Source organism: Poecilia mexicana, unplaced genomic scaffold, assembly GCF_051168715.1.
Source record: "Poecilia mexicana isolate PSO_F unplaced genomic scaffold, ASM5116871v1 scaffold_4, whole genome shotgun sequence".
Classification (NCBI taxonomy): Eukaryota; Metazoa; Chordata; class Actinopteri; order Cyprinodontiformes; family Poeciliidae; genus Poecilia; species Poecilia mexicana.
Genome location: NW_028263373.1, coordinates 1,336,520 through 1,352,220, shown reverse-complemented (window position 1 = coordinate 1,352,220; position 15,701 = coordinate 1,336,520). Strand labels below are relative to the sequence as shown.

At 37.0% G+C, this 15,701-nt stretch overlaps 1 protein-coding gene across 3 annotated transcripts in view; it reads left to right on the top strand.

Annotated features, from left to right (window-relative positions):
- The window catches only part of fnbp1l (formin binding protein 1-like), a 49,838-nt gene that overhangs the window by 15,082 nt on the left and 19,055 nt on the right, over positions 1 to 15,701 (top strand). For all 3 annotated transcript variants that reach the window (XM_088004707.1, XM_088004706.1, XM_015011704.2), the window contains exons 2-5: positions 9,761 to 9,876; positions 11,264 to 11,314; positions 13,075 to 13,222; positions 14,127 to 14,189. In XM_088004707.1, the coding sequence (XP_087860833.1) occupies positions 9,761 to 9,876; positions 11,264 to 11,314; positions 13,075 to 13,222; positions 14,127 to 14,189 (378 nt within the window). The remainder of the gene's footprint in view (positions 1 to 9,760; positions 9,877 to 11,263; positions 11,315 to 13,074; positions 13,223 to 14,126; positions 14,190 to 15,701) is intronic.

The following is a 15,701-nucleotide window of genomic DNA, read 5'->3' as shown; positions in this document are numbered from 1 at the left end:
TCATTAAAACGAGAAACATTTTCATTAAAACGAGAAACATTTTCATTAAAATGAGAAACATTTTCATTAAAATGAGAAACATTTTCATTAAAACGAGAAACATTTTCATTAAAATGAGAAACATTTTCATTAAAACGAGAAACATTTTCATTAAAACGAGAAACATTTTCATTAAAACGAGAAACATTTTCATTAAAATGAGAAACATTTTCATTAAAACGAGAAACATTTTCATTAAAACGAGAAACATTTTCATTAAAACGAGAAACATTTTCATTAAAACGAGAAACATTTTCATTAAAATGAGAAACATTTTCATTAAAACGAGAAACATTTTCATTAAAATGAGAAACATTTTCATTAAAATGAGAAACGTTCTCATTACGAGAAACCTTCTCCTAATTAAAGATTTCAGCACAAACTTTGTTTTGATGAGATTCAGGTCTTGGTTTGTTCAGATGAGAACTGAATGTCTCTAAGCGTTATAGCAGGAGGTCGAAGGTCACCAAGCTCCAGTTAAACGACATAAAGAAACAAATTTAAAACCACTGTGCAAATTATACGACTTTCTGTGTAAAGAAATTTAAAGCTGATTAGTCGCAGCTGGAAAAACTGAAAATATTTCATTAATCTGGTTTAATTTTAGGGAGCAGATGTTTCATCACAATAACAAAATTTACTGGACAATAAATTATTTTTATTAAAATGTACAATAATGTTGTTCTGAGACTATTTTTGAGTAATATATTAAGATGGTCTAATAATTCCCTCTCAAAAACCACAAACTTTTATTTAGTGAAGAACATTTAACTCTGGAAGACATTTTAATATATAAAACATGGCAACCAAAAACAATAAATAAACCAGAAAAAACAACCTAAACCATGAATAAAATGGATAAAATTGGATTATTATCTAAGCAACATTAAAAAATAATAATCAAAATGTAAATTTATTGAGCTAATTTTAATTTATCATATAATTAATTGAATAATTGGTTATTGCAACAGGCTTAGTCAGCTTATATCATGTTGTCAATCAGTTTATTATGGGATTATTTGTGTAATATGCATTTAGAGTGGACGTAGTTATGTTTCCTTTTTCTCAGTTTAATACATTTCTTGTCTGATTACCCATAATCCACCACTAGCCGCTGTGAGCGCGGCCTGAAAGGTGTCGCAGTCGTCAGACCTCGATCTGAAGAGTGGAGGCGGGATAAAGGAAGGAGCCTGTGGTTTTCCTGAATGAATGGATTAATGGATGGATGAATGAATGATCTGTGTTGTGACGACGCGGCTCAGCGGATGGATGGTCAGATGCAGTAATTACCACTTCCTGCTGTTTCATTTTGTTAACAGTGAGCAGCCGCTGAACCACCATCAGCAGAAACCAGTTTGATCTGTATTTACTGGTCTGACTGGTTTTTAAATGGTTTTAATTAAAATGTTCATCCCTGCATGACAGAAATCTGAACCTGAGATGTTCAAATGTATATAGTTAAATGTAAATGTTGAAATGTAAATAGCTCCAATTATTTTTAAAATGTACATCTACAGATATTTATAAGAACAAATGGCTATATAAATAAATAAATATTATTTTCAGGTCTTGCTTTTAGCTGCAACTTTAAAGCACTAAGCCGATAATTGCCTGGAATCTCAGGAGCATCTGGAACATCTGGGGTTTTTCCTGCACTGTTCTTCCTGCAACATTTTAACCATTTTATTTAATCATTTTATTTGGTGCTGAGCACATAAAACATTAAGAAAACATTCGGATGGTAGGAATGTAGGATGGTAGAGGGTAGGAATTATAAGTATTTATGTTAAATGCCTAACCTGCAAAAAGAAGAAGCGTGAGCAACAGACAAAACAATGAGAGCAGACACCGTAATTAAAGCTGCATTTAGCTAAAGCCTGAGCAACACCACACCCTCCAGCAGCCATTATGTCGTCATTAATCAGTCAAAACAAAAACTGCATCATTTTTCTTTTATGTGCAGCTTTATAGAGAATACTTCTTCTGTTTAGGATCTTTGTCTTCGCACTGCAGAAATACAAAATCCTACCAAGTATTTTTGTTTAGTTTCTAGTAAAAAGAATTAAGACAAAACTAACAAATAACTTTTAATCAAGAAATAGGAGCTTGTTTTATGAAAATAATTAATATTGATGAAAAAGTTCCAGTTCCAGGCAGATTATTTCACTCATAACATGGGAAAATGACGTATGTTATCCTGAATATTAAGGAATTATTTCCTTAAATGAAGCTCTTATGTCTTGCTGAAAGTTACTTGTCTGTTAGTTTTGTCTTATTTGAAGTGAACTAACATATTTGCAACAGAAATAGACAGTAAATACCATTTATGGCATTTACTATGATGTAAATGCCATAAAATGTTCTCCATTCAGAAAATCTGCAGCTGATTCCTCCTGATGAAACTTTTCATTTTATCAGGAGGAATAAAATGATTAAAGATTAGTTATCTCCTAACTAGTCTTTAGTTAGGAGATAACTAAAGATTAGTTATATCCTAAAAGATAACTAATCTCCTCTGCATCACGTTCTGCGACTCTCTGAAGGCTCAGGCGGCCATTTTTCTTTTTCCCTCCCGTCTCGTCTAACTTGTCTGTCCGGCTGCATGAGAGGCATCAGCAGAGCGATACAATAGAAAGGATCCAGTTGCTATGAAACTTGATTAGCAGCTCAGCTCAGGTGTGTTTGTTCCACCGGTGGGATATAAATAAATCCTGGATGGCCTCCAGTCCAACCCTGGCATTTCGGAATGGATTCCAGTAAACTTCAGTTACATCACCGTACTCCTGTTGTGGTTGGTTTTGTTTTTGTAACTTTTCGACATGCTGGTTCAGGGCATTTAAGCAGTCTGGTTAAACGCTGCGTTATGCTGTAAATTATGTGTGAAACGCATCGTAGAAGACGCATGTGTCAGCAGAAGCTGTGTGTTACTTCAGACGGGGTCAAAGGGCGGCTGTGCTAATTTATGGCTTTACTGAAGCGATAAAGAAGAGAGGAAGTGACATTTTGGCCTTTTCTTTACTTCCTGGTGAAGTTTATGTGATATTAGGAAGCAGGAGCTGCAGAACAGCTGCTGAGTCAAAGAAAGGACAATAATTTATTATACATAATGTTCTTCATTATTACAGATTAAACTGTAGGGGTTGTTCAGTGTCTGTAATATTTAACTGACCCATCTCTGGCTGGTGACTTCTGATTGCTCTTATCTACGTTCATCAAAGATAGGACTGTTCTGCTGCTAAAAATATTTTTGAAGTCCAAGATAAAGTTACTTAAACATCCAGTCTGATGAGTAAAAGTTGTCCTTATTTATGCAACACAAAATGTTTTACAAGATAAAACAGGAGTTGATCTGGATCACTTTCCAGCTTTATTGCAAAAAGGAATAAGAAATAAATATACTATTAAATGAAAAACTGGCTCATTTCAGTAAATATTATTTTCTTTATTAAACTAAACCCAAAATCAACTTTTTCCCTAATTAGCTTTCTAAATTGTCTTTTAAGGCAGTTATTTTTATGTTTCTGTGTAAATTGTGACATTTTTGTATGCATTTAATTCTGCCATATTTTCCCTAAAACCGCCTCAGTGCTGCCCCCTCTGGGTTGAATGGTGGCTGCTGCAGGTGAATTTTCCTATTGGTTACGTCACACAACCTCCCGTTTTTGGGGATTTGAACCTTGACCTTCTTACTGGAAGGTAGCAGTGCAGCCCTCGCCTAAAGCAACTTGTCAGTAATTAAATTTATTAAATATGACTCTAGATCTAAAGAAAAAAGATGAAACCAAGAAATTAGTTTGATACTGGAAGTTTAAAAATGTCTCCCCGTGTTTCAGGGCTGGACGATAATGTCTGAAGCACGAATCACGATAGTTGCGCTTCATGTCGTCGATGTGGATAATTATTCTTTTTTGTTTTAATAAAGACCTTTCCTGTCTTATCCACAGCTTCCACTTCACGCCATTGTTTTTTTATTTTTAAGCAGTTATGATGCAAAAACTTAAACTGCTGCTGCACAAGCTACTTAACAGGTTGTTGCTAGGCAACCAGAGAACGAGTTGCTAGGCAACCAAGGAGAGAGGGAGTGAGTTGATTCCACCAACCTGGCCTATGGAGCTGTGCGAAGCCTTTCCTCTGCCTTCATCATCCATTATTTCTTATTGTGACAGGCTTTGACTTTTATTTTTTATGTTTTCCTTTTCTCCTTTTGTCTCTTTAGGCTTTTGTCGGGTTTTACTCGGAGGTGTGTGTTTCTGGTTATCGGCCCCTGGTGTCTGGGGCTGAAAACGTTTGACTCTCAGAGCCATAAAAGGAGCAGAAAGAAATCTGTAAACAATATGCAGCAGATTTTTAATTGAGGATCCAGTTTCAGCTAAAACTGTCTGTGGACGTAAACTTTAATCAGCAAACGGTGGCAGTTTTTCTGAAGAACTGCGCGGCTTTTGGAAAAGCATTAAACTGTTTATAACAATCATCTGAGTGGAAAAGTAAACAATAACAGACTGAATAACAAAACCTCGGCTGTTACATAAGAGGAAGAAAGAAACTCAGAGGAACAGTTTGAACTGATTGAAAGCAAATGTCTGCCTTCGTTTCACAATGGGAGGAACATTTCACAGGAACTCACTGGGCTGCAGCGCAGCACAGATAACCAAAACAAATGTCTCCAGAGGAGACGAAGAGTCCTCCTTCGTTCATGACACTCCTCCGCTCGATTTTAATCCACCGAAACACTGGAATTTAATCCCAGGCATCCCCTCAGGTTGGCCTGTCAGCCAGAGTTTTGGACGTTTGCTGCCGCAGGGTAGAAAAAATAAAAAAGGAAACAAATCAAATATCCACGGGAATGTGATTGTGCTCAAAGGTTGGAGATAAAACACTGCAAACAGCTCGTTGAATAAAAGACATCTAGTAGATTTCAAGAGTCCAGGTTCGAATGGGGGTTAGGGCCACTGGAAAAAAATAATTATGAGAACATTAAAATCAGAATTTCGAGACAAAAGTTTGGATTTTGAGATTAAAGTCAGCACTAATCCTAATTTGGTCATAGTCTAATGTCAAAACGTCACAATAAATGTGGGTAACCATGGCAACCGGTGACAGCTTAAAGGCCAGCCGGCTCTTTCTGCAGCCGAGTTGCAAGTTTACAAACAAATAATCCCTGAATATCTCAGACCTCTGGAGAAAACCGTGACAATAAACACTAAAATGTTCAACATCCAAAGGCCTTCTCAGCTCCCCACCTTCACACTCTTCAAATAGAGGGCAGGGTCTTTAGGGAGGTGTGTGTGTGTGTGTGCAGACGCAGCCCGGGGGTCTGCAGCCTGTGTGTGTGTGTGTGTGTGTGTGTGTGTGTGTGTGTGTGTGTGTGTGTGTGTGTGTGTGTGTGTGTGTGTGTGTGTGTGTGTGTGTGTGTGTGTGTGTGCAGACGCAGCACAGGGGTCTGCAGCCTGTGTGTGTGTGTGTGTGTGTGTGTGTGTCTGTGTGTGTGTGTGTGTGTGTGCGTGTGCGTGTGTGTGCAGACGCAGCACAGGGGTCTGCAGCCTGTGTGTGTGTGTGTGTGTGTGTGTGTGTGTGCAGACGCAGCCCGGGGGTCTGCAGCCTGTGTGTGTGTGTGTGTGTGTGTGTGTGTGTGTGTGTGTGTGTGTGTGTGTGTGTGTGTGTGTGTGTCTGTGTGTGTGTGTGTGTGTGTGTGTGTGTGTGTGTGTGTGTGTGCAGACGCAGCCCGGGGGTCTGCAGCCTGTGTGTGTGTGTGTGTGTGTGTGTGTGTGTGTGTGTCTGTGTGTGTGTGTGTGTGTGTGCAGACGCAGCCCGGGGGTCTGCAGCCTATGTGTGTGTGTGTGTGTGTGTGTGTGTGTGTGTGTGTGTGTGCAGCCAGGCTGACATTTCCTGCAGTGTGAATCAGATTCTGCTCTCCTCTGTGTGATCAGCTCCTGGTGTTCGCAGCATTAGCTCTGCTAATTAATTGTGTGTTTTTCCTGATTAACGCTGTATGGAAAACTGATGGAATCTGCTTATGAGGATTTTTTCAGTTTCGTCTTCTGGACTCTAAGTGACTCATTTGTTCCCAGATTGCGATGTGAGTGAATCACAGCAGATAAGTGGTGAAGAAGTGGAGCTCTCAGCCTTTCAGGTGTCAAATCTCAGGGGTAAACAATGTCTGACTGGTCAAGTTTGTCAAGACTGATAAAATGTTGCTCAGGGTCCTGAAACTGCACTTCTTCCCTTTATGTCCTTTAAAATACTCCAAGTATTGGATGTCCTCCTTTTTTTACCGATTTTACTTTCATTCGTAAACATTTTAATCTTTTTAAGTGAGTTATAACAAATAGCTGAACTTATTATATTTTAGTGATGTTTCTACAGCATACAGTAGTCTCCCCTTTAGTCATTTATATTTTGCTCATTAATCAGTTTTACTGCTGTGACAACATGGAGTGAATTTCCACAGAAAATGCTGATACAATTTTTTAGAAATATCCACAGGAAGTTTATTTATTCAGAATCATCTTTCTTTTTCCATTTTTAGGTTTTCAAAGAGAGAAAAGCATGGATATATCACAAAATAATTTTTAAAAAGCACAAACCTTCCTGTCTGAGAAAGAAAATGGATTTAAAAACATGACATGTACTTTTTGGTAGATATGCTTCGATTGCAGCTTTCTGACTGATCGCTGATCTTTAAAAACTGATATGCTGATTCCGATTTTGGCCAATTCTGATTTATTTTGTCTGAAATCTGAAATTTGTTGCTAAATATAGTAAGAAAGTCATGATAAAGAAACGTGCAGCAGGCGGGGCCGACAGCCAGACGTCTGACAGCAGAGCAGAAATGAACAGTGGTTGATTGTTAGACCTTTGCTGATGTAGATAAGATCGGCTTCACATCCAAGTATCGGCGCCGATAAATCAGCCTGAACTGTATTCACCCCAAATTACAGGCTTTGTTTCTATATTTAGCGACTTTTCAAACAACAAAACAATTTATCAGCCAAATTCAGAGTTCACAGGTTGAGTTTCTTAAAGAAAAGTGCAATTAGTGCGCCTGTAAATAAAACGGCACCCCAGCATCACAAAAAATAAAAATCTGATTGACGGGTATATTTTTTATGGACGTTATGATTCCTGAATCAGGATTTTCCTCAGGAAGACCCTGATGGAAACAGAGCTACATGTCAGTGCAGCGACGGTCTCTTCTAGTGATATTAATAATACAATACCGATATTTATTAGATTTACATTTCTTTTTCTTTATTTTTACAGAACAGTGTTGTAGACCGCGTTTCAGCCAGCTGACTGGCAGGACACAGAAAGAACTGTGCTAATGTGGTGTTGATCTATTAGAATCAAAATTCCTACAAAACTGATCAAGTTATCAAAATGCTGTTTCAGTCTGTGCCAACAATGAGAACTGAATCTATCGCTAAGCCTGTTGCGATAACAAATGTTGCTGGATGATAAATTGTCCAGAAGTTATCGCGATAAACGATAATAATGTTTTTCAGACCGTTTTCAAGCATTATAATGGTAATATTGGCATAATAATACAAAAACACTGTCAAAGAAAAAATACTTTAAACTCTAATGAACTTTTAGCACTGGAACTGCTGGACGACATCCAGTTTTGGAAGAAAAAGAAAAATGATAAATCATGCAAATGGAAATGATTCTGCTGGTTTGAATTTATTATATTATTCATTGATTTATTGCTAATTGCGACAGGATTTTTACATGTTGTAGTGGAGTTAAAAGTGGCCAACGCATTCTCTCCGACAGTCTGAAATAAAGTCACTTCTGTGATCTATTATTCTGATTGAGTCAGTTCAATTTAAAAGTCCTAAAGGGAAATTAAATCATCATAATGAACTTCTGTTGTGAGCAAATTAATTAACTAACTAAAAGTGAAAGTAATCAGTGATTGAAACAGAATTAAATAAAATCTTCACATCCATCTTCATGCGCTTGTTGCTAACAGATTCCAGTTTTCATCTCCGTTTTTCTCCCTGCGGACGGAGAGAACAGGAACCTGGAGACGCAGCCAAAAACTACAGCATGAGCTCATAGTCTATTACTTATTCATAGCTCCGTCACACAGGCTGATGCAATCGCCGCCTTGCAGCTACCAGGAGGCGAACGCGCCGGAGAGATGCTCCAGACGTGAGCAAGACGGCTAAAACAAACCCAGAATAAACCTCAACAGCTGTGATTCAGAGCGAGGCTCTGAGCTAACTGCTGCTTCACGTCTTAGTCAAACCTCCTTTTTCTGTTTTTCTTTCCTTTTTTGAACAAAAAATGTGCAGGACTTTAAGAGGCCGGTGGAGGGTTTTTATTTCACAGTTCAGACTTGCTGGGTCGCTTTGTTTGTTCAATAATTAGTCAGCGTTTTGTTCAGCCGGTGGCTGCTGCAGGCAGCAAGCATGATTACATCCTCTGCTTTTGATTCAGTTACATTCTGTCCTGTAGTTCAACTGAAATATGACCTTCCTGTTGGTCACTGAATTACCTTTGAGATACACCTGTCACAATAAGCAATAAATCAATTAATAATCTGATCAATTAAAACAAGCTCAATAATTTCCATTTGCATGATTTATCATTTCTCTCTTTCTACCAAAACCTGGATGATAAAACTCTTCAGTCTGGTGTTTTGATCTCAACTGAACTGTTTGGTTTCGGTTGTTTCCAGTTCCAGTGTTTAAATGTCCATTTAAATTTAAAGTTTATTGATCTTTGTGAATGTGTAAATAAATTATCATTTATTGTGATAACTTCTGGGACAATTTATCGTCCAGAACAAATGTGAGAGAACTGATCAATGACGTCCCCAGTTCTGGTTTAGTGTATGTTGATGGAGGAAAGGCAGGTCTCTGTCATGTTCAGCCATCTTGTTTTCTGTGTTATTCTGTTTGATCCATTAATTCAAAGGGGCAGAATTATATAAAATTGACTTTTTTTTTTTAGCTTTACATAAACTTATAATGTTTGCCTCATCAAAAACAAACCTGGAGTGTTGCTTTGATTTTTTTCATCATTGAGAAATCTTTTAATCTCCATGGCAACCATTCAGCAGTGCTAAACGCCTGGGTGGCTCTAGCTTCGCCTTTGAGGCAAAGCTCCTCCCACACTCAGCTCCTTCAGACTAGCCAGCAGCAATTAGCAAACATCTGGTGGAACTGTTGAGTTCATTATTCTTGATTACTTGATCAAGTAACTATAATAACATCAGTTGTTATAAAAATGTCGATTAAAATCACTAGGTTAGCAAAATAGCTCAGGAAAAAAACAACTTTATTTTCATCTGTTAAACCTTCCTGTTATCAGCTTGGAGTCTCACTCTCTGCCTGCCTGAATGAACAGTTTGTTCTTCTCCTGATTTTATTTTTAGATACCCATGTTATACAGTAAATGTTGTAAAATATTGTAGTTTTTCAGCCCGGTATTATTGTACGCATGGAGCTGTAAGTACAAACAACAGACTAGAATATGAGATTCTTGTATTTTGTATAAATGTTTTTAACAGAATAAATGTATCTTGAACCTCCATAAGAAACCATTTGTCTGCACATGCACACTGGCAAAAATTAATGTTTAATTGTGTTAATTAGGTACAAAAATATGTGCATAAAAATGGTTTCTGAAATGTGGTTGTTTTCTAAAACACATGTAAAGTGTTTTTTTCTTTTGTTCTTTCTTTTAATTTTCTGTCCTGTTTTTTTTATTTCAGGACCAGTTTGAGAATCTGGACAAACACACCCAGTGGGGGATTGACTTCCTTGAGCGCTATGCAAAGTTTGTTAAGGAGAGGCTGGACATAGAGCAGAACTATGCCAAGCAGCTACGGTAGATGCACACGCACCCACACACAAATCCTTGTATTACTGCTGTCAGATTCAAAAATATATTCTTACCTGCATATCCTGCAATCATGGCTGAAATTTTAGCCATTTTTCTCTCTAATGATGCGTAGGAAGTCGAAGGTTGTCACATTTTCACTGATTCCATTTTTTAAAAATACTGAGACAGTAGCTGCGTTTCTGGAGATGTAGGTATTATTAATTTAGTGCAGCGTGCAAAAGTGAGAAATAACGCACAAAAACCGTTGAAGCATAACTCGAAACCACTCGTATTCTTCTTTTTTCTCTCTCTACGTTAGCTGTGCTACGCAGACTCGTTGCCATAGCAACCAGCAACACCACCGCTAACGTATCAGAATTCAACACCAAGAAATAACACAAATAAAGAGCAGAACATTCAGTCCTTTACAGTTTCATGTTTTCAGGCTTGATGTTTATTTAAGTGATTGCTGTGGTAGATTAGCTACCGCTGCTATTAGCTAATCTAACACGACGCTGATTGATTAGCTAATTTAAACACCTGCTCTACTGATGATGTGCCAGAGTTGGTGTTCAGGTCGCCTTTTTTTTAATCTATTTATTTGATTTTTTAACTGAACCAAAACACATAGAATTCCACAGCACATCTACATGTGAAGGTTGTCATAGTCAAGCTAGCATAGCTGACCTATTTCCCTCTCTCGTGCTATTTTTTGATTAAAGCTGTTTCCTGACTTTATCAAGTTGTCATTATATTAACAATTAGTAGCAAAGCACTGTGTCCCTTTTTATTTTAGTATTACTGCATTAGGTTAACAACTTAACAGCTGAAACCGATGCTAGTCTTGTTAGCGGGCAGCTTTTTGGCCCTCCAGCAGGAAGCTGGGGGCGGTGTCTTGGTGTGACGTCATGCTTCAACGTGTCGACATATTGATGTTGAGAATATTGAAATAAAGAATGAAAATGCCTGTTTCTGTTTCTTCGCAACCAAACTGGTAGAAACCAGCAAACTTCTTTAAGAATCAAATGAGGAATGACTGAACGTGTATCTCTGTATGAGTCTGTTTCCAGCCTTTTTCTTTTTTCCTGATAACAGCTCTCACTCTCATGCATCTGCATAAACATGCAGCCTAACACACCTTTAGCCGTGCTCCAGTTAATTCATTCAAACTGCATTTCCAGGAGCCTCAGGGAAACGACTGGCGAAGACTTTGATGTTTAAATCTTTGATTCATCTCTAATGCTTGGATCCTTTCCTGCTGAATTTGGATGTCTCTCCTCTCGTTTGTGTGTGTGTGTGTGTGTGTCAGTCTGACTTTCAGCATTTTTGTACCTGCAGGATTAAAATTTCAGACAGTGCCTTAAGCTTTTATGTCTCCCTCTTTCCCTTGTAGGAATCTGGTGAAGAAATATTGTCCAAAACGTTCAAAAGATGAAGAGCCAAGGTGAGGACGTCGTTTTAGTTTAATCCTTTCTCGATGCTTTCGGATGCCTGTGGACTGGAGCAATGGAAAACCCTGCTGGAATCTCGATGAATAATTTCTGACTGGTCATTTAAAAAAGCGTGTTTGAAGTGGCTGCTCACATCCCGCCTGTAAAATTACCAAACAATGCAGTTCATCACTTAGACGGCAGGAATGTGGAAGGGTCTGTGGAGGTCAGGGGAGATCTTTCTGTCCCTTAAACCACATGAACGGTCTACATTTTTATTATTACAGCTTCCTTAAAGTTGGAAAAGACTCAGAAATTAAATTTTTATGAGGAAAAAAACTTTAATTCTTGTTTCATTTGTTTGGAGGTTTTTGTTTTTTCCAACAAACAGCTGCTCAGCCACTTTTCTTGAAATTAGATCATGGAAATTATCTATGGTTCAATGTAGAGAAAGGTTTTCCTCTTATTTTATGCTTGTTTTAATACATTATGAATAAAAGTTAATTGTTTATGAAGGTTTGAATGAGCAGGAAATAAGGATTATTGAAAAGAAAAACTAATTTTTTTAATATTTTGAAAATATTTTCAAAATAAGATAAACTAGAGATTCATCAATTTAGATTTTTATGGCTGATTATCTACACAGATGTGAAAAATCTGCCATTGGAACTGGTACTGTTTTATATCTGTCGTTGAGATTTATTGACTGAAAACAAGCTTATTTATCTTTCTGAGGAGTTTCTTTTAAGTGTTTCTGTCTAGTTTCTAGTGTAAATATCTTATTACACAAGAATTAAGATAAAAAGTAACTTAAAAGTAACTTCTCAGCAGGATAAATTAGGTTGTTTTCAGGCAACAATTCCTGAATAGAGACACACAGTGCTGGTTCCACTGGCAGATTTTTCTCACTCAAAACAGTAAAAATGTCCCATAAGTGGAAACATCTGCCAGTGGAACTACTTCTTTTAATAATATATATTCAAGAATTATTGTTGTAAAAACAAGCTTGTTTATCTTGCTGTGAAGTGACGTTTAAGTTATTTTATCTTCAAATATTTAGTAATATTTTGCGTTTTTGCAGCTTTCTAAGATGAACTTTCTGGAATCCACCAGTTTTGTTGCTTTATTATTTTTTTTACCGAGAAAAAGTTGTTACTGAACCAAATTCAGGGTAATTTTTGAAAACATGTATTTTTGTCTAGTTTCTAGTGCAAATATTTTAATACACTTCCATGAAGACAAAAATTTTGCTATAGTAACTTTTCAGCAAGATAACAAACAATCTGCCAGAGGATCTAGCACTTTTAAACATTTTATTCAAGAATTGTTGTTGTAAAACAAGCTTATTTCTCCTGCTGAAAAGTTGCTTTTCAGTTATTTTTTGTATAGTTTCCAATACAAATATCTTAATACACTTGAATTAAGACAAAATAACCTTAAAGTAGCTTCTCAGTAAGATAAATAAACTTGTTTTAAATCAATAGTTCTTGAATAAAGATACAAACTGTAGTAGCTAGTATTAGTTATTTTTTAAAATATATATATTAAAGAATTATTTACCTAAAACTAGCTTATTTATCTTGCTGAGAAGTTACTTTTAGTTGTTTTGTCTCAAAGCGTACCAAGACATTTTCATTAGAAACTGGACAAAATACTTGATAAAATTCAGTGTTTTTGCAGTTCTGTCTCAGCTGGAATCTGTTTTGCTGCATTAAAGTCTTTCCAGCTAAATTCACAGGGATTTTTAAACTCTTTAAATTAATATTTCATGTAGGTTCACATCGTGTCTGTCGTTCTACTCCATTCTGGGCGAGCTGAACGACTACGCCGGCCAGAGGGAGGTGGTGGCGGAGGAAATGTCCCACAAGGTTTACAACGAGCTGATGAGGTACAGCCAGGAGCTGAAGGCCGAGCGGAAACACGTGAGTGCTGTCACGGCTCCCAACATCGCCGTCCTGAAAGCAGATGTTTCGCTCCTCTCCTCTGCGTCGCTTGTTTTCTGAGGAATAATCTGTTGCATGTGATGTTATCCATCTGTCGTCTTGTTTCTACCATCTGCTGCTGGAGAATTGGAAATGTTGATGTGTTTTGGGAGAATAGTGGCCTCTAGTTGTTTTGAGCCATAATTTATCATGTTTTATTTCATATTTCATTCTGGTTTTCATTGGTTTTATATGCATATTAGACTTGAGGTTTCATGATAAAGCAAAGTATAAAACTTTGAAATATTTCTAAATGAAACTGAACTGAATTAGAAGAACATCAGTATTGATTTAGTAAACCATATAATCCATTTTATTAGTAGGTCTGTCACAATAAATTTTCCTGGATGATAAATTACCTCAGATGTTAACACTAAAAATTATAATATTGTTATTTTGAGGCCATTTTCAAGTGATATAATGATGATAATTATATTACCACACTACCACATTTTGCAATAAAACATATAATTTGGCTTCCTAATGTTTTCTATATTAATATTTTAATTGTTTCAAAGTTTTCTTAGACTTAAAATAGACACACTGTAATTAAAAAATCTCTTTCATTCCTTAAGTTCCTAGTAGCTCTAATTAGCATCATACCTAAATTAACACTAACGTAGGTGCAAAATTCAAATTTCTAATCTCTAAGTAGTTTCACATATGATTGACAGCAAAAACATACATTTTTGTGGCATGAAGATGTTAAATATGTTAGAAAACGGCAGTTACCTGCTGAAATAAGAAAACCCGCCGCCTACTCTCATGTTGCTTTGTCACGTTGTCCAATATTTCTGTGGTCTGCTTATTTACGTGTTTCTTGTTTCTGTGTGGAAATGAGCAGCACCTACAGGAAGGAAGGAAGGCTCAGCAGTTTTTGGATCACTGCTGGAAACAGATGGACAACGTAAGTCTGGGGGTTGGGAGAGAAAACGTGTTTACTGTAAACACTTTCTGTCAGGGACGAGCAGCGGCACTAACTGACACCAGGAAGGAATGAAAGAAATGCTAACAGTTAGCCGAAGGATAAACTGAGTCCCCACTGATCTTTTTACCCATTTTGGACAGAAAACAAAAACATTTCTTCCATTTAAATCTGTTTTAAGAAGCTGGCTTCGTGCTAAATAATACGAACTGTAGCTTTAATTATTTTTTATCATATTCCGAATTTGTAGCATCATTTTTGTTCCCTTCTTGGCAAAGACAGTTTCCAGGAAAAAGACAAAGATATCAGTGCAGATCTAAAGCTCTCAACTGTATTACTGCACTGCAAAAACACAAAATCTTACCAAGTATTTTTAGCCTAGTTTTTCAGTACACTTGAGATAAGACAAAACTAACTTACACATGAGATGTAAGAGATTGTTTTAAGTTGATAAGTCCTCAATTTCAATTTAAAAGTATCAGTCCTAGCAGCTGATTATTCCACTAATAACATCTTGCTTCAAGTCAGATAATCTGCTAATGGAAATAGTTTATTTTTTATTTTTTATCAATATTGAGGACCTATTAGCTTAAAACAAGCCCCTATTAGTTTAGGCTTATTTCAAGTTTTCTAAAAAAAATAAAATAGACTAACCATTAGGCCTAATATAGAAATGACAAGTGGAGGAGTTGAAGCCAAATTGCTACCGCAGTTGATAAACCCGGTAGGTTTTCAGCTGATCTTCGTTAACGTGACATAAATAGGTTATAATGATTTTCATTCAGTCAGAACTTTACGCTGACTCTAGCCACATGCATCACAGGTAGATTCTAGTAAAGCTAGTAAAGCACTGATTAATGCCTGGTTTTAAAATTAGTTAACTGGACTTGCAGCCGTTATTTTGTGCCCATGTGGCTGAAAACCACACGGCACAACGAACCCGATAGAACCGTTATACCGAGGATTTCTGTCGGTTATTGTGTCTCTCAGGTTTAGAAAATAGGTGACAGTTGGCAGACAACTTGTGTGCGCTGGACATTAGACTAAGAAAATGAGGAAGGGAGGGTCAGTGGAGAGACCGGAGCTGAGCCTGTTTTCATTCAGTGTCATCGACAGAAAGGGAAAAAAGGCAGGAAGAGCCGATAATTAAAATGAGGTCGATAGGTTTAATTTATCGTGCGATTAATTGATTTATCGTTTATCAGGCCTACTAACAATACTTGGTAAGATTTAGTGTTTTGCAGTGTAAACTTGAGCATTTCAGTGTGTAGACTGTGTGACTTTAACTGTGACCACCTAGTGACCAAACTGTAATGTCTCAGCTATTCGCTGTTTGCTTTACTGCTAATGCGATCCAGATGGCGCATCAGGAAGTAAACTATCTCTGCGTGATTCAGTCACATATTTTTCCTCGTCTCATTTAGCGAGACAGATGCAAATCTGCTGCGATGAATATTTTTGGTGTTTGAAATAATCTGGATGCTCTTTTTTTCC